Source organism: Gymnogyps californianus, chromosome 2, assembly GCF_018139145.2.
Source record: "Gymnogyps californianus isolate 813 chromosome 2, ASM1813914v2, whole genome shotgun sequence".
NCBI lineage: Eukaryota > Metazoa > Chordata > Aves > Accipitriformes > Cathartidae > Gymnogyps > Gymnogyps californianus.
Window position 1 is genome coordinate 59,502,790 of NC_059472.1, and position 20,383 is coordinate 59,523,172.

The 20,383-nt window shown below is 35.3% G+C and overlaps 1 protein-coding gene across 2 annotated transcripts in view; it reads left to right on the plus strand.

Annotated features, from left to right (window-relative positions):
* LOC127029986 (cadherin-7) overlaps positions 1–20,383 on the plus strand; it is a 71,177-nt gene that overhangs the window by 32,992 nt on the left and 17,802 nt on the right. For both annotated transcript variants that reach the window (XM_050915882.1, XM_050915883.1), the window contains exons 3-6: positions 5,505–5,624; positions 7,933–8,100; positions 9,450–9,637; positions 19,365–19,618. In XM_050915882.1, coding sequence (XP_050771839.1) covers positions 5,505–5,624; positions 7,933–8,100; positions 9,450–9,637; positions 19,365–19,618 — 730 coding nt within the window. The remainder of the gene's footprint in view (positions 1–5,504; positions 5,625–7,932; positions 8,101–9,449; positions 9,638–19,364; positions 19,619–20,383) is intronic.

A 20,383-nucleotide genomic window follows, 5' to 3' on the forward strand; every position in this document is an offset into this window, starting at 1 on the left:
GGATTTGTGTTGACTAAGGGTGGTTTCATCTTCATGAGCTTCCTGAAACTGTACATTTTAAACATCTTCATGGTTTGTATCACACAACTACAGAATACTGCGTTGTTACTGAATTAAGGATTACCATGAAATGCCTGTGTGGCACTTGTCTTACATAGTCACAGCAATTCATAGTTTATTCATATAACAATTTTTAATTAATCACCTAGAACATTCGTGAAATATTAAGGAAAAACAAAGTATCTCTCTCCTATTTTGTTTAAAATTATATCCATGACAAGGACTTTTAATTGGATATTAAACAAAATGAAAGAGATCACAGGATTATAAACCCAAATTAACTATAAAGCTGGGAGAACTATAACCTTTAACCTAAAGGGTGGTTATGCAAGTATAATGATTCTGTATTTTATTTGATAAATATTTTAGGACATTTTCTAAGGCTAATTGAAGTCAGTCTTTTCTGTTATTTGAAATGACTTTGGGTCAGGTTCAAATTATATTTGGGTCAGGCTCAATTATATTGATTATCCTGGACAGGGTAAATATCTTGATGGCTTGTAAATCTATTCAGAAGAAAAAACCTCAAAGATATGGCTTATCTGAAAATTATAGGGCTTTTTTTTTTAAAGTATGTCTCTTACTTAAAAAATCTAGCAGTGTTATATTTCAAACAAAAAGATTGCAAATTATAGTCAAAAGAGTATTAAAAAGGTGTTCCTGTGATCTTCACCAAGGAAATATCTCATGTGAGATACTGATCTGTTTGGCTTATAGCCAAGGGAACTGGGGATAAAAATTCCAATACCCAACATAGTTTTGATTTTGTTTAATCTTCTTTACTCTCCAGACATATCAACAGCTTTGCTTGTTATCCAGCACAACAAATATCTTTCTTGCCACATTTATTGTGTCTGATTGAGATGGATAAAAACATTTGATTTTTATATCAAAGAAAAAAAAGCAAAAAAAAAGCTTTATATCATGCTTAAATCTTTGGTAAAAGTAGGTAGTGGGTTTTAAGAGCCTGAATGAAGGGAGAGTATCTCTCTCCAGTCACAAGCCCCCTCTGCTTCAGTTTATCTGACCTTGCTGCTGGGCTGTGACTAGTCTTGGGCTTTGTACCCAAATGAAGGCAACCTAAAATGAGGCTGTGGGAGGAGAGGGAGGAGGTGAAGAGGGCAGAACAACTTGCCTCCAGGTGCTGTCTTTCCCCCTTCACGCTCCTGGAGGCATTGCTGCATCAGCTCTGGGCGAGGGCCAGTGGCAGAAGCACAGAAATACCCGATGGTAGAGAGCAGAACCAGACTGGGCTGTTGCATGTAAGGATTAAGCAGGTATTATGGATAACTTGATAGTAAAGGTGTTTAATATTTCTAGTAACAGCTGATATGATGTAGAAATGTGATGCCATCATGGAATTGTTTTGTGTATTACACATATTACACATCATTAATCGATATCAGTCAATGTCTTTAATAACTGACTGCCTTTAAAGGTCTATTTTTAATTTGTTAATGTGGCTACAATTCAATTGATAAGGGTTTGTGCAGTTTCAAAAATAAGCATTTGTTCAGTTCACCTAGTCTTTTTTCTTTTAGGCATTTCTCATTCAGATTCATTTAAAAACTTTGGTAAAATACCACACAAGTTACTAGCAAGCTTTTTAAAAAGCTCTCTGCAGAGCTTTCTAAAACAATAAACTCAGAGTTTTAAAAAGGATCCCTTTGAAGGATCTCTAACTCAAAATAAACTTCAGCAACCAGTTTACCTTTATCTGACCCTATCACAGAAAATATTGATCTCTGCAACACGTCGGAAACATTGCTGAATCTTGACTTGGGTAAATTAAAGTACAAATAACGTTCTAAATTCAAGGTCCTCTCTGCAAAAACTCCTCCCTTCCTTTTGCCCTAATATCAGAACTTAAGTAGGTCAAGTTCTCAGATTATTGCAATTCTGTAATATCTACCAATATCTATTAAAGGTTAGATAGCTTAAACATTCTGGAAAAAAACAGAAATCTGTGCCAGCCACACAAAATTCAGTGTGTTATTAGCTAGTATCAATAAAGAAATATGTGGAACACCCTTTGATTAGCAGCATGGATTTTCCCTCCGTATTTACTGCAATTGCTGAAAAAGTTTATGAAATTGCTACATGTAGAATTCTTTTTAATGAACTGATATTCAAGCTTTGTTACAAAGACATAATTGTAAAGGAAAATAATTGTAGAGGAATCCATATCTGAGAACGAAAGACACTTTTTCAGTAAATAGCCCCTATTTATTTTTTCAACCCATATCAGACACACAAACTGTAAGAAATATTTAAAGTTGTAGTTGTGAAGCTACAGGTTATAACAAGTCACTAATGAAAGTCTGGGGTAGGGTTGGTGTCCTGTTTACACCTGCAGTCCAGGGCTCTGATCAATGTTGCCATAAACAAGATTTACTGGGACGCTCATTTTGTTGGATGGAGCGAAGGTGTAGTGCTATTTGTTGACTGTCCCATGTCACCTGTAAGTCCTAATCTTGGATGCATGTATGACAGCTGACCACCTGTGTTATGAGGTAAGACAAAGTGTTCAGGAATAAAAGGAAGACTTAATTTCAGTGCAGGAACACATACTATCCTTTTGTAAGATGATGTAGTTGGAACTAAGATGCAACTACCTGTTTTTCCTCAACCTATAGATTTATTGACTACCCATGAGTACCTATAGAGCTTTATAGGTTACATTGTTTTTTAAGGAAAATAAGCATATGAATTTTACATCAATCCATTGCAAGAAAAATTAGGACAGCTCTGTATTGCGATGATCGTTCTCTGAAGGAATTTCTGTTCTTCAGGAGAAATCTGCTTCCTCTGGGAAAATCTCTGGAAATCTTCACATACTGATCTTTCCATGCATTATGTTTCCTTGGAACTGGTTTCCTACACGTAGGACTTTTCACATAGTTAGCATACCTTATGTTAGCTTGCATATTCTTTTTAAAAAACATATTGTGCAGAAATCTCCCTCTCGGCATGGGACTTCTGGAAGCTCAAAATTTTTGTGTGCAACTGGTAAAGAAATAATGACAACAGCAGTTGTTTTAAAAGATCTTTTCCCCATGAGGTTTCAGAGAAGTTGATTAGCCCAAAGGGACTAGAAAAGTATCAGTTTTTTTTGGTTGCTGATTACACTCAAGTGGGATGAGTGCACAAAGATTTGGTGTTAGAATTTCTACCTAAATAGAAACTTTTGTAAAGGATCTATGTGTTTTAGGAGAGAGCCAATTAGATTCAGATACTGACTTTATTCATCTCATGGAATGTAGAGGGTTTGTTTGCTACGTCAATAGATTTTTACAACGAACAAGCACCTCTAAGCTTGCAGGATTTCCAAAATGTCTGTGTTGAGGTTGCAGAGCCTGTAATTTCTTTGATCTTGTGTTGGTCTGGAGTCCTTGAAAGCGGCAAGAGCAAGGAGCAAAGATGTAACTGTGTGTAAGGTTTATAAGCACTTTTGCCAATATTTACAGACATTGTAAGCTTCATTGGCAGGGCTTAAGGACTTTGTAGATGTGGTAAGCCTGGCTTTCACAAAGAACACAGGATATTAGTCATTATGATACCTTTGTACTCAAAAGCTGAGAGACTCTGGCAAGTTTAAAATAGGTCCCTGTATGAAATTATATTATAGAGTAATCTGTAAAATCAGTTTGACATACTGAATCAGAGCTCTTAGTTACTGGTGAACAGAAAATTGATGTATTTTAAGTCCCATAACTGATAAATGACTTGATGGATTAACTACCAATTTTCCTTTTAAACTTTCCATCTACTTAATAGTTGCATGTGAAATTTCAGCTTGAGAATAACCTTTTCCCTGTCCAAAAATATTAGACAGTCCACAAGAGAGAAAAATTGCATTTAAAATAGAATTGCAATCATAATACTTTGTCATGGATACTTCAGGAAGAGAGATCAGGAATGTGGGTTAGCTAGGCCATAACTTAAGGGAATAAAGTTATCTTATGAACGATCATTTCTGGTCAGAATTCATTCAAGCAGGTCCCATGCTTTGTAATCTGTACCGTTTCATGGAGGGCTGCACTTAATCCTCTCTCTCTCTCCAAACCTTCAGCCTCGTCCCAGGACCCATTTATGATCCTCTACTTAACTGAGAATTGAAAAGCTGAGGAAAATGGGTGGGGATGTACTATATCAGACATGAAGAATTTCAGAACTTTCTCCCACCATTTCCTGAAAAAATCCAAATAAAACTGACCAGAATACAACTTATGTTAAGTTCACCCTGGATACTTACTGTTGCAATTTGTTCTTAAAGAGTGATTTCTAGACTTGCTGCTCTCACTTTCGCATGTCAAAGATGTGTTCATTTGGAAAACGAACACTCTCTTTAACAAATACTTTTCTCAAATCTTATGTGTAAATCCAGTTTATGAAGGAATCTGATCCTCTGTTGAAGACCTTTGCTGGGCGTCTGCCAAATTGCTACAATATTAATTTGCAACGTAACCTCCAAATGGGTCCCTGGGCTGTTGAATGGAAGGTCTCAATGTTCCAGACAATCTGCCAGTGAGAAAAAATAATCCTTTCTGGCTATCAAAGGGTGGTGACCACGGCCAAGGCCCTGGCTCCCAAGCCTTGTTTTATTCTGCTCTCAGCATACATCATGCAAGCTGTTGGACAGAACAAAACAAATGGGAACTGACGTGGAGAACATAATGAATAGGAGCTGGATGCAGAATGAGATCCTCACAAAATATGCCCTTCTTGCTAACCAGTTAGATATTTAGCTTTCTTATTCCTGTCAACATAGAGACATTTCTTGCTCAAGAAAGGTTTATGCAGCAGATTATTACCACAACTGATAATAAAGTATTGCAGATTGTTGAAGGAAATGAGTAGGTTTTAAAGGAATTTAGAGAAAACTCTCACCAGTTTTTCTCTGAGCTGAAACAGAAACTCTTCAGCCATCTCTTTATAAAAGCGTAAATAATTTTATAGGCTAAAATTAACTTTATATATATGTGTACAATTATCAAAATATATAATACTTATATATATAAGTATATTTGAATCTCTAAATACTCATTACAATTTTAGCATGCAGACTTCTCTTCAAAGGGAAACTATTACTATATTTCATACTTAAGCATAGTTCAGGCATCACCATCATTTAAGAAATATTGTTCACATACCCCCTACCAACCAAAGGCAGAGATAGAGAGGGGGAGCTACTGAGTGAGATGGTTTATATTGCTGTGAGTCAAAGGCTGAGACTATTTGGGAGGATGGAACTCTGTAATAGCTGATACTACTGGTTTACAAAGAGGACCTTATACTCTAAGCTGAATCAGCATGGAAATGATGAACAGGTGTGAAAAAGCCACCTCACACTGTTCCAGATATATATTGGCACAGCATGTTGAATAAGTGTAGTTCAGATTTTTTGATCTTTTATGTACAGTAGTCCCTTAAACATTTTGCAGGTACCTCTGTGGTTCAAGTGACAGCCACTGATGCAGATGATCCTACTTACGGCAACAGTGCTCGAGTGGTTTACAGCATATTGCAAGGACAACCTTACTTCTCTGTGGAGCCAAAAACAGGTAACTTTCCATAAACTCTCTGCAGTAATGCTGAGAAAAAAGAAAATGTGCATTAAAACTTGGTAGGAACTTATTAATGTGGTCTCTTGGTTAATTGAATACATTTAGATTTTGTTGATCTTTTAATCTCTTATTCTTCAGAATAGATTATGAAAACCACACATCTGAGCTGTGTGATAAGTAGACATTGCTGGAATGGGAATTTTTATCTTCTCGTCAATCTTCTAGCTCCCTGGTCTGCTGCTTGTTGCCGTCTTTCTGATCAATGAAAGTTTCAAGACGCTGTGAACAAGTTTGTTTGCAGATGTTTGGTTTAGAAATACCTAAATGTCACATAGCCAGATTTCCTTAAGTATAGATTTACAGTATGATCACCTCTCCATTCTACTTTTTAAACTGAAGTTTTGTTGTGGGAAATGTATCTTTTCTTTATTAGTTTGAAGAAGAAAGCACTGTGCTTCCTATCCTTATCTGATATAACATTTTGCTGCCACTTTCAAAACAAATTACTGGTGGAACTTTTTTTTACTATTTTAATGAAATTTTGTAAATATTTTAAGTCACAACAAGATGCAACCTTTAATCCTCTGTCAGTTTAATAAACATTACCCATTGTACTGTATCATTTCATAGAGCAGGAAGGTAAGTTCTCACTTTGCTCAGTTCAGTTTGGTGCCTGAGCCTTCACTTACACCAACATGGAGAAGAGTTATAATCTTCATTTCAGAGAAGGACAAGTTGAGACAAAAGAGAAACAAACTATATTTACCCTATTTATCATAAACAATCTGTAATGTGAATCAGACCTGAATCCCAATGCTATGACCACAAGGTTACACTCTAGCAACATCTAAATTTGCAGAAATAAGTACTATAATTATCTTCATATTGCAACAGATCCATCCTCAGCAGAGATACATAGCACTTTCTTTTTCCCCCAATGAGTGTGATTTATAGTGGTTTTCCCTCTGTCTCTCTCTCTCCATGTATATGTATGTACAATGTATATTGTCATAATGACTGCAGACAGCCCTTGAACAATAATATGGTAGTTTCTGCTAAATCAGAATCTTTAAGGATTCAGACTGAAATGTTTGCATACATTTTCACTTTGATGTGATACTCAGATTTCCTGTGTGCATGATAATTAACTTCCAAATGATTGGTTAACGTTGCCTGGCAATTTAACTATGCTAGAAAAATGAGCAGGCCAGAAAAAGCAATGTAGAAACAATAACATTATGAAATTGTATATTAATTGTATTTTAACATGTCTTGTAAAATGCGTGAAGTAGTGCCAGACAGTCTGTTTGTGAAATAAATGTTTCAACCCGGAGATGATTAATGGTAAGTCCTGCATTCATAAGGGAAGAAAGAAATAAAACTCTAACTAAACATTCAACAAATATCAGATGAAGAGATATGTGTCCCAATGTGCCTCTCCTTTATTTAGTTTGTTTATGTTTCCTTTGCTGCTGACACTAAGTGCTGGTGGAGTAAACAGCTGCCTCTCTGGAAATCAGAGTTAGTGGCTGTACTGTGTACTGAGCATGAAATATTCATACAGTCATCACATTTTGAGAAGGCATATTTATTTTCTGATCTATATCAACAGAACTGAAGGGATGAAACATGGAGCTTTCTTCTGGTTTTCATTTCAAATCAATTAGTTACAAATTGTATGCAGATCATCAAATGGATTAAAAAAAACTACTTCAGATATTACAATATTTCCATTAATAAATCAAAAATCTCTTAATTACACTAATGCTTTAGAAGTGGGTATTGTTAAAGCAAATATATGGTAAAATAAGATAATTTCATATATATCCAGAGAGTGGCACAATATCAATATTAATAAGAGTTAATGTGGTGAATGACTATTCAAGACATTGTGAAATGAATCTTGACCTTGGAATCTTAAAAATGAATGCAGAATATTGTGTTGTTCCTGGCTCTAAAAGAGTGGGAAATCAAACACGGAAGATGATATCTTCCAGGGAAGGGAGTGTTACCCAAGACATTATGAAGTCTATAATTCAGGGAGAAGATATTTGGAAAAAACAGTCATGGATGGCATTACCCAAAGAATCTAGTACTAAATAAAAATTGGTGAGTTTTGGTAACTACTTAAAATAAGCTTGTAGTATGTCAGTTCAGCTCCTAGTCAAAAACTATGATGTTAGTGTTGAAATTAATTCTTTCCTCTCTTGTTGCAATCATTGATCTGCTGCTACCTTTTAAAGGCAAACTCAGCTTCCACAGTAATGTATTTGTGCAACCAATGACATATCTTGTCTTACCGCAGGTGTTATCAAGACTGCCCTTCCGAATATGGATAGAGAAGCCAAGGACCAATACCTACTAGTTATTCAAGCAAAGGACATGGTTGGGCAGAATGGTGGATTATCAGGGACTACATCTGTAACTGTCACCCTGACTGATGTTAATGACAACCCACCCCGCTTTCCACGACGTAAGTTTCTTTGTAAAAATGTGACTTGTAATATTATTTCTAAACATTGTTATTTTCTTTACATGTCATGCTATTTCTAAACATAGAGTAAAAGTGCTCAGCTTCCATGTTAAGTACTTTGAGAATCACTGACAGCAAGGTATATTATTATTATTATTATTATTATTATTACGTTGGAAGAATCTTTTTTCTTTAGCTAATATGGTTCAGATCAGTTGAAATGATGTGATATACAGGAAGTGCATTTATTAATGTATTTTACTTCCTCTCTATGAATAAAAAGACAAAAAAAGATACACCTTAATAGATACTTAGCTCTTGCCAGTTGGACTTCAGGATGCATAGTTCTTTAACTTGACTCTTAATCCTTCATATTCCTTTGGCATTTTAGCAGGATTTCTCTTGTACCTACAGTGTTTCCTAAGGAGTTAGTCACAGAAGAGCTGGAAAGTCATGTTCCCTCCATTTACTTTCTTTGACCAAGGTGGCTCTCATCCTAACCAAAGAAAGGAGTACATAGGTGTACGCTCAAACCTGAAGAGCTCAGCTTATTAATAGCATTCTGTCTGGGGTGCTTTTTTCCTAAAAAGAAAGAAAAATGTCCTTGCTAAGTAGAATTAAAATTATGTGAAGAGTATATTCACATCCATTCCAGCCTCACCTCCAATGATACAAAAAATAGATCTGTACATAATAGATTTCCTGTTATTTCAAGCCACCAACTGCTTGAAATAATAATAGGATAACTGAAGTTATTTTGGAAGGTGCGAGTGTTATTGGCTACAGACTGCACTCAGATACCCTTTTGACAGCATATATATAATTTTCTACTTGAATGAAAAAGATGGAATTTTCAAGAATGCAGATGGTACACTTACTGTTAAAGAAATGAATACATATCAGTTTCTAGTCATAGTCAGATTGCAAACTGCCTAATCAAGATACACAGCTATAAAAGAACAGGAGTTTGTATTGATATTATTTGACTGATTTGCTTTTTTTCCTCTTTTGTGGAAAACAAAGTAAAATATTTTCTGCATTGGAACTCTGCAGCAGGCATTCACCTCATGACTTGCACTTAAGTTTTGAATTATGTTTTTGCATCTTTGCCTTGTACTTCTCTCGTCATAGGAAGAAATTATGCCCATAGTACTTAAAGTATAGTCCGTCACAAGGAAAACCTGGGAAAAAAAAGGGCAATCCTATTTTAAACTGAATATATTCTGGTAGACTGAATAAATATTCAAGTGCATGATTTAAAGGAAGGTAGATTTTAAGAAGGCTAGATATTTTTTTTTAGCCTACAGTCCCAGAAGACTCTGAATTAATTAAATTTCTAAATTTCACAGGATCATATCAGTATAATGTCCCAGAGTCTTTGCCAGTGGCTTCTGTGGTGGCCAGAATAAAAGCTGCAGATGCAGATGTTGGACCTAATGCTGAAATGGAGTATAAGATTGTGGATGGTGATGGTTTGGGAGTATTCAAAATTTCTGTTGACAAAGACACCCAGGAGGGAATCATAACAATTCAGAAGGTAAGTCTGATTTTTCTCACTGATTCTGTTTGGATCTGTGCAAGATGAGGGCAGGTAATGGGAGTATGAACTTTTGTTTCTAAGAGCGTTATCTGCTGTAAAAGTTTCCATTGGCATATGTCATCTTAACTTCAGTGTGTGTGTGTGATTTTTAACTTTTTAATGACTTACACTGAAAATTCTTGTGGGTTTTTTTGACAATTGCTGTATTGTTTTGATGAGTTTTTTTTAAAGCTCCTGCACATACAAGTTTGGATAGGAATCCAAGCTTTAGTCTCATTTGTCCTTGTATTAAAGAGAGAATGGGAAAATAGAGTAAAAACGCAAGCTCCAAATACAAAATGGATCCCAAATGTAATTTTAAAAAAAAAAATTATCTAATTGTCTTTGGCTGATGTTGTTCTATTCAGAAGGCACACATTACTAATGTTGAAATTATGTAAGAATAGTTGTTTTACAAGATAATATATTATAAAAAAAATTTCAAAAAATGGAAATATTTAAAGAAATATTTTTTCTTCTTAGCTTTCTATATGTACAGTTAGAAAACATTTTAAAATTGAAAAATCATATTTATATAAAAATATTAAAATTCAGCGTTCTAACCTTGCTGCAATACATTTTAAAGAGTATTCTTTTACAAAATAAAAGTGTGCTGAAATATTTTGCAAGAAAATTTAAATTTTGAGGGGAACAGGAAAAAACCCCAACATCTTAGACAGAAGAATCTCTTCTCATATAATTTCATACTCTTAATGTGTGAATGCTTGGCAATGACAATACTGAATCTATGGCCCTAACTCTAAGCACTTTAATACCCCCTAAAATGTGGGAGTGACTTGGCATTTTAGAATATGTGTAAGTATGTTCCTGAACAAGGACCTATGTTTGTAGTTAGTATGATTCCATAGCAGATTTTTCTTCCCTATATATTCTTTAATCTCTGTAAACTTCACCTACCAGTGGTGGGATTTTTTGGGGGTTTGTTTGTTTGCTTGTTTTTCCTCCTCTGGTGCATCAATTCCTTTCTAAATCAATATAAAACTTCAGTCACATTTCTCCTTTGAAAGAAGTTAATATTGCATGATGTTGCAAAGCAGTAGGCTAATTCTCTGATGCCCTGAACACCTACTGAAAGCTGGTAAGCATCCATAGATTTCACAGCAAATGGAAGATGTTCAGCACCCTTGAAAAATCAGGCTCTAATATGTGTAAAGTGAATCATCTTTTTTCAAGGCAAAAACATCCATCTTAGGCTTCTTGCAAACTGTGCTAATTTCTGCTTAGTATGTTTGAAATACAAGTTAGTCACCTCTTTGTTCAACAGCCAAGTTCAATGTGGCTCCTTCAGTTTGCTCATTTAAGGTTTTTGAGCAAAGATCTGCAAGAAATATGCCTATCCTAGAGGGAGAGCATTTATCAGTGCCACAGAGAGCAACACTGAATCAGTCGGGGGCTTCAGCGATCTAATTTGAGAACTGATGAGTTCATTTTAATTTTTAGTGTGCTCTTGTCATGGTGTTTGTTCCTGGAATATCCTGATTCCAGTGTTGTACAGCGGACCAAATAATTGTCATTTATTATTTCTATAATCACTTTAGCTAGGGAGCTGAACTGAACTTTTCAGTACTGAACATTTATCCTGAGAAGTGCTCTATGAAATAGCTATTAGACTACATTTAAAAGGTTACAAAATTTTGACCTGATTAAATGCTCCAGTTTGCTAATAATTTTTAAACCTAGATGCTGCTATATTTTGACACAAGAATTCAAATTTTTTTCTCTGCAGCGTTAGAACTTTTCTCTCATTTTCCTACTACTACTGACTTTCTTTCCTCTGCCATACCCAAAGGTGAGTCCCCATGCTGAGGGGCACCTCCCAAACCTCTGGATGCCCTTAGCTCTTCATTTGGACTCCAGGGAACTTGGTGCCTTGCCCAAGGCTGAAAGATCCTCCCTGCCAACCCTGCAGAGAACATTATCTAGGAGGGAAGGAAATAAGTGAAGAGCTCAAGCACAGTGGCTAACAGGCAACTGCACCTTGTTCTTTGGAGAACAAGTACATAGAAGACCATTAATGACAGTGTATGGAGGTTAAATGGGCTTCAACCACCAAGTCTTACCTGCCAGATCACTATGGAGTTGGGCAGAGGTTATCCCTGCATGATAATGTGTGCTTGTTAGTAAGGAATCAGGGAAGAAATTAAGTCTGTAGCCTGGAATCTGCCTAAACATTTTACTGTCCGGCACGTGACGTTCTGTACATCTCCGAGTGCAATTAGCTCTCTCCTTTTCATGCCCCTGAAATCAGCTGAGGCATTGAGAAACAGCTCAGCCTCCAAACGCGTGCCCATCATTTTAAACTTGTGTGTATTTTTTATGCTCAGATGACATGTCTGTGTACACATCAAGCAGTAAAATGCCAAGGCAAAGACTTCTGAAAAGGCACGCTTTGATTCTAAATGCAAATGCATGCTTTAGCTTTGCATGCTTTTGCTGCAATCGCACATACAAATCAGCAGGCTAGGCATGAAAATCACCGCCAGTATCTCTGAGCAGCTGAAGGCACTGCTCCATTCATTTTTGTGCTGGGTATTGTGGAGAATGTTTGGCAGCTGGTTATTGGAGTTCCACACACAAACTGAGGATTTTACAATCTGTTTTTAGAAGGATAACCATTTTGAGACAATTTGAAAATGAAAAAATTCCTCACTAAAAACTAAGACTTTTTTTAACACATAAGGAGCATCAAGTAAAAAAAAAAAAAAAAGTTTTTTGTAACAAAAAAAAAAATTGAGAGAAGTGAGATTTAAGATTTCAGTGAGCAAAGCAGGATTTCTGTATGCTCCAAGTGGATGGAATATGAAAGAAAATGCCCAAGGATCAGCAAAAATTGCAAATAAATTATTTATATAAATTCACAAAAATGAACGTTTTTTAAAAAGAGAGATACCAGGAATCGTGATATTAGAAAGAGAAAAATGTTACATAACTAGGTATTTCTCAAGATTACTTGTGTATAATGGACTTGACTAATACTTATTTTGATTTGAAAGGTGGCAAAATCGGTGAATGAGATTTGGGTGCGTTTAATCTTTGGTTTGGTTTGGGTTTTTTTTCCATGCACATTTGAACACATTTCTTCTCTGTACCCTATGACACAGAGACTTCAAAACATCAAAAGTCAGCAGAAAAAAATAATCGTGGTTTTACTCTATCAGCAATATTCATCAAAATATGGAGTGTATTCTTCCCTCATTTATATTTCTTCTGCATTGCTAAATCCAGATATCTCTTTGGCTTGCATGGTTTATTCAGGATGGATTTTTCTCTAAACAGTTTGAGAACAGAGATCTTTTTCAAATACTAGTAGTAGTTCTCCTCTTAGTTTTTATAGCCATGGCAGGACTGGGGATTACATGTTCCTTAACACACTAGTACTGTAGCTGCCTGGCGCCTAATGTCAGTATATACTAGCTACTAGACTAAACCTCAGTTCAAGGTAACATTCTGACAATAGGCTGGTACTCTTATAATAACTCCCTTGACCATATGGAATCAGATGAGGGAGGAATACTTTCTCTGTGTTTTCATCCACTTGATCTTTATCCCTCCAAAGAGTAAAGAGTAAGTTTGTACTACCTTATGCTGCACAACTAAGGAGCATGTATGCTGTACCACTGTACACTATTTGCTGCTATGTGGTTTTTCACATACTTGTGACACCTTATTTTCTTTCGTCCTGGTTAGGACGTTTGAATCAGGATTAAATGAATGAGATGTGAAGTTCATGTATTCCAACAAGTTGCTTAAGTTCATTCTAGACAAAAAACCCCTTTTTCAGAATATTCTCTGGGACAAGGGCTAACTTTTGTTCATGAATTTATGGCTTAAATAATAACAAGAGGTTAAGTCTGGATAGAATTGATTTTGTGTGAGATCAGTGAAGCTAAAATTTCATTTTATGACAGGAGCTAGTAAAACAGTATTGAACCATTTACCTGGTTATTGGCACTAAAAAAATAAAGTCTACCTTCTTCTGCAATACATTAACTGAATTCATTGACTGAATTCATATGCAAAAATTTTATCCAGCATGTATTTAGGACGGTATATAAAAGTGCGTGAGTTGTTTTTAGGATGCCATGCTCTGCTTCCAATCTGCAATAGCATATGAAAAATGCTAGAAAACAAACTTTATTTTCCAGAAGCTAGTATAAACAACAAGTGAATGGGACCCATAAGCAAGGTTCAGAGTGCTATTCTCAGCTTACAGGAAGGGTGGGAAAGTGGTGGGAAAACTAGGGGGGGTCTTTTCCTGTAACCTGCTATGTTAATACAATTTGTTGCCTAGTAGTTTCAAGTCATTGTGGAAACCTTCCTGTTTTTTCTTTTCCCACTTTCTCTTTTATTAAATAATAATAATAATAAAGAAATGAAAAGTTCTCATTTGTCAAATGAAACAGAAGAAATCTCTTCCTTTATTTTTATCCTGTACAGAGCAGTCTAAAGATACCACCTACTCAAACTTCGTGCTAGAGTTCTGATGTTGCAAATAATGGGAGAGTTTCGCTATTCTCCACCCGATAGGCACACTCTCTGTAGTGAATTCCTAAGTAAAGCTAAATTAGATGTGTAAGTTACTTTTAAGCAGGATTTAGGAAAACATCTATCTTAGGTCATCTTTTCAGAAAAAAAAATGTCTTGTACAGTTTTTGAAAAGGAATTGGACATTTATATTTCTTAGCAGTATTTGAAAATTTTATCCTGGTTCACACTGTGACTCAGTTCTCCATCTGTAGAGTAAGACCAATTCCTTCCTGTGGTTTCCTTTGTAATTTACATTCTGCTATCAATGCTCTGTTAGTAAGGACTCAGATCATTTGCATAGCTACATTTCACAGTGGTGAGGGTGTTTGGAAGAAAAGTGTAATTTTTCTGAATATATTGGAGTTTCAAAAAATGTGTTGGATTTGTTTCTGCAGTAGCAACCTTAGAATTGAAGAAACGTTTATGGAAGTAAATGATGATTCAGTCATTTAATACAACAAATTCTGAAGTGTCCATGCAAACCTGTCTGTGTACAATTTCAAAGTGAATTCATGTTGACTGTTCACAGAATCCTGATTGTAATACACATGAATGGAATCTTGGCTTCACTTTCTAAGCAAAATGCATAAACAAGACCATATTGTTTGTAGTTTCCAAAGCACTATTCCTAAAAATAGTGTACTGAAAAAGGCATCGTATAAGTACAGATCTCACTTTATTCACAAAGTTGCAGGCTATAGTTAGACTTCAGTAATAATAATAGCTTAGTAGCAAAACATCTTACGATAAAAACCTGGTAGATGATCTGTATCCACCTATAGCTTTATCAAATACTTGGTGCTTAAAATAATAATGGTAATGTAATAATAAAAAAGGCTGCAAGGTATATTTTTATTATATGTCTCGTGACTTTTTGGAAGGTGAGATCTGATTCAAGCCATTTTGAAGTCTATGGAGAGATTTCAGTGGACTTAAATGCAAAAAAAAAAAAAAAAAGCCTGAAGACTCTATAGAGAGAGGGTTGTCATGTCTTACTGTAGCAAGTGACAAGCATTAAGGAGATTTCCCATGGTATAGTTCTCGCTCACTTTGCCTTCATTTCTTCCCCCAATACACAGCCCTACCACCAATATCACCAACCAGTTTGAATGGTAGAGGGAAAAATGTGAGAATAGTGTTGCAAAGTACTTTCTCAGAAATTGACTGCTAAGAGATTATTCTAAAACCTGAGTTCATTCTAAGAGTAATACTGGCAATTATAAAAATGGGGGATTTATGCATAAGCTTTTGAGTGAAAAGCTATCTTTCTCTTCCTGTTAACATTTCACTTTTTTTTGCAGCTAGAAAATTTTCTTTCAATTCTATATCAGAGTTTACAATGTAAGAACTTGAGGCTTCCATGGTTCCTTTGAGAGATAATGTGCATTTGTTTGATGTACTGCAATTTTCAATATAAAACCTCAACTGGGCTTAAAAATGGGATTTTCACCTCTGAAAAGTACGTTATTACAAAGTTACTGTACAATAAAAAATGAACATTACAAAAATGGTCTTCCTGTGAATGATAACTTCATATCCAGCCTCTGTAATGTGGATGACTTGTTTTATAATTTCCTTCAGACAGGATAAAATTCTTACCCATTAAAAGAAAAAGAAAGACCCCACAAACCCCCAAATAAGAGAAAGATGAATGGATCCTGCAAAGGATCTAATCAGATAACGCTTATGCACAGGTATTAATGAAGCTGTCAAGCTCTATTCACTGTACTGAAAGACTGAAGTATATACATTGTCCATTTAACCTTCAACACTGATGTAGTGATTTGTAGTCTGTTGACTTGGTATTCCATTATTGGAATCTTGTGCTTTTGTTATAGCAGGAAATAATGAAGGCATGATCCGAAGGCCAGTTAAATAATGCTCTCTGTATAACAGACATCAGTGATAATTAGATAAGAAGAAACAAAAAAAGGAAATCTTTTCAGTCTTTCATTAGTGTCTGTAGTATGTAATGTCGTCATTATATTATCTACAAATTGTTGAAACATTTCCACCAGGTCAAGAACTCTTGCATACTAGTCATATCTTAGAAGTTTTGTTTATTTTCCCAGATTGTATTCTGCCTCAAAACCTGGTACCTGTGTATTCACCATAGGATCTGAGGATGTGTATCTTACAGGAACAGGCTGAGGATGATGACTGTAGCTTCTGTAGACATTGTCACACCCCACAGGAGACAGACACTGCTACAAAGAACTAAAATAAAACAGTATTACTGCCCCTGTATAACACAATACCATTTGATGTTGTAAAACCCCTTTGCCAATCCATACTTCCTCTCTTCTAAACACCGTTCCCCACTGTATATGTACAGAAGTTAGATTTTTTATTTATATATTTTTTGTTAACAAGGACCCTTATACCTTTTGGAAACCATCAGCAGCATTGGGTACCAGAAGATATCTGAGGGAATCCTAGGGCAGGATTCATGTTGCTGAAAGCAGATGTTTACTTCTTCCAGTTATTGAGACTCCCTTACTAGTGACTGGTGAAAAACAGGCATTCATAAGTAGACCAGCTGATTTCTTCACTAGAAGAATTTTGCTACACTCACAGGAAGCACCATATGGCGATTTTCTCAGATATACATGGCTAAGTTAAAGGTGAAACCTGCTTTTAGTAAGCAAGCCTGTTTAGAATATGCATCTGCACTATCGTTAGTTTTGCATCCTTCTCTATGAGGAAATACCTTTCCAATTAAAGTGTTTTTTGTGTATTCCCTACTAGTCCTGTAATCCAGTCAAATAAAGAATGATCTCTTTCTACATTACAAGAATGAAATATGATAATTTAAAAGTGCGTGTCAGCTCTTGTGATAAACATTCACATGGAAAACACGTTTTTATGATTTCAATGATTGAAGTTTTAATTTAGTCTTCTTTAATCAATATAGAAACATGGAAAGTCTTTAAAAATTAATTTGAATAATATTTCTTCATTATTGTGCTTAGTCTATTCAAATTATAAATTTGTATAATTTGTCCAATTACATATATTGTGCTCTATGCACTTTCTCTATTAAATCAGAATTTTCATAATCTTTTTTTCTTAGGATGACTGTGGTGTTGACATTAGTATATCGTAAGAAGCTATCTTGTCTGCAGTCTCATGATATATTTCCATGTGTTTGATTAAGTATTGCTGTAATCTCAATCATCCAATTTCAATAGATATCACTGGTTAATAAGAATGAATTAGCCTTCTTTTCTCTGCTACATATTGTTGTACATTCTGACTGAAAATATACTGTTTGTTAAAGGCTAGCTTTTTTTTTTTCCCTCCAGTTCAACAAATCTCAGCCTTTTGTCCTTGACATTCTTCAGGTTATCATTTCTTAGTTAATATGATGCTTTTACTGGAAAATAAGAAGTCTTAAGATATTTGTGTGCTTGATTGTCTTCTCCTTAATGTTGCTGCTCATCTGGTCATATCAGTTGCTTAATTGTTATCACCATACAATAGAGTTGAGACATTTTTCATCGTCCTAACACCACATTACATTTGCGTTATGTCTCTGAAGTTTGTTTCATAGCACACATGTTGTACTTTAAATATAAAACAAAAATTAAAATTAAAAACAATTAAACATGCTTTAGCAATAAATACTGACCAGTTGTATCCAGTGTAGTCACCAGTATCCAGACAACCTTTCTTTTATGGCATATCTGTGTTTGGAGAGCTATGGATACTACAGCTGTGATTCAGTGCAAGAAGTAAGCACTTGCATAACACGAGGATCACATGTATTCCTGTTTGGAGAAGCCTTTTTCTACCACATAGAGTTTATAAAAGTTCAGCGCCTTTCTGAGTGTGATGTGTTGCAATTCATTTTTCATTTTAAACCTAGACTGTTTACAGCTGTATAGTGATGTCAGCATAATCGCTGACTTTAAGATGCTCATTTGGGATTTATCCTACTGTAGCTCGATGGGGAACTTAGACCCTTACATTTGTAAGTCAACAGATGTGTGTTCCGCCTCCGCTGCTCCTCTGAGTGAGTACAGCAATGTTTTGCCGATGCTGTCAGGTTATTTTGCAACCACATTTCAGATCCCTACAATGTATTCAGAATCAGAACTGCAGAAAACCTTTTTTAATCTGTTTTATACACTTGGAATTATAGTTTGAAAAGATAGTTGTGTAACCAGACTGCAGTTTTAGAAATACTTGGGTCTTTTGTTGCTGTTCTTAATGATTAAACTTGGAATTGCAAAGAAATAATTAGCCGGGCATTTGGTGCAAGCTGACAAACTAAGACTATAGATATAGGGTAAATGGTGCTAATATTAACATGATGCTTTCAATAATTGCCTGTGAGGCAAGATGCTTTTTTGCCTCCAAAATAATTATCTTTACGGGACTGTCCTCCAGATCACAGATATCCCATTAGTTGTGGGGGGTAATTTTTAATTCTAATGCAGTATTTATTCCAAAAGAAACTATAGTTTCATCATAGAAAATTAAAGCAGAATGAAGGAGGAAAAAACTAATGTGCATTTTGTTTAACAAGCAAAGCAAAACAATCTCTAGGCTGCATCTCAGTACAAAATATTGTCATATAAACAATGTAGTTTAACCGATTGCCACATTTTCTACACAAATTTATACAGAGCTTGGAATAATAATTGATCAGTCAATCCCAATGCTATGTAAAAAAAAAAAAAACACATAATCTTCTGAATGAGGTGTTTTCACCAGTGAATATTATATTGAATTCTTATGTCTGGGTAGTATGGCACATTGTATTTGACATTACTTTAGATAAAATATAAATAAGACAGAAAGAAGTATTCATTCACAATGATGAAATAATGGGGGAGAATTTGGTCCTCACAGAAGTCACAGTTTTGCCAGTAGCTCAGAGAATTCTTGTTTCATTCACAGGGTAGAACTGCGTTTACCGTTAAAGTCATTGGGGAATATTCACTAGTGAGACACTGCAAATAATGTTTTGAGAAAGCTAAAAAATGAGCCATCAACTATGCTCTGCCAATCAAAAGTGCTGGTTGGATACAAATGGCAAAGTTCATTTTGTACTTACTGACAGCTCTAAGTGAAACAGTTTTGTGGCAACTTCACTAGATAACAAAATTTCCAAATAACTTTACCTGTATAGGAGCTGGATTTTGAAGCTAAGACAAGCTATACTCTGAGGATAGAAGCAGCCAATATGCATATTGACCCTCGCTTCCTGAGCCTGGGACCCTTCAGTGATATGACAACAGTGAAGATAATCGTAGAAGATGTTGATGAGCCGCCTGTGTTTACTTCACGTTTGTACTCCATGGTGGTGTCTGAAGCAGCAAAGGTTGGCACTATCATTGGAACTGTAGCGGCCCATGATCCAGATGCCTCAAATAGTCCTGTCAGGTAATTGTAAGATGTCTTAATTGTTTATTTATTTAGCCTTTGTATTGAAGTTGTTCATTTTGTTGCGGGAGGGCCTTTGGTTACAATGAAAGCAATTAGTTAGCTTTTTTCCCTTGCAGAGGGAGATTGAGATGTTCTAAGAGTTTGCATGTTTTGACTTTTATACTCCTGAACTGCAGAACCTTTGAAAAAGTCATATATTTAAATCTCTGTAAAACAAAGAAGAGAAGAGAAGATATAATTTCAGGATTCTAAAAAAAAACCCTCAACATATTACTCATATTTATTTCTCTCTAAGTTTAGGAAGAGTCTATTATTATCTATAACAAGTTATGTTCTCTTAAATCAACCAGGACCATAAAAAATATATATAATATACATATATATGTGTGTGTCTGTGCGTGTGCATAATGATTCATGTTCTACATGCACTATGCAAAAGAATGTAATAGCACATAGACTCTTGCGTGGTAAACCAGAGCTGAGGTCCCACAGAAAAAAACATTAGAAAAAACTCTTTATGTGAGAGAAATGGATAAGACAAGACACATCCTGTCCTAGTCAGGATGGTTAAAGGCAGTAATCTTTTGGCTTTTGTAAATTCTTCTGCGGCCAAATATCTTCCATTCGAATGGGAAGAGATATGAACACTAGAGACACATGAAAACTGACAAGGACCTCTTCCTTTGTCTTCAATGTATGAAGAACCTGCAAGTCTTCCACAATCTAATGTCCAGGATCATAAAGAAACCATAAAAAACCATA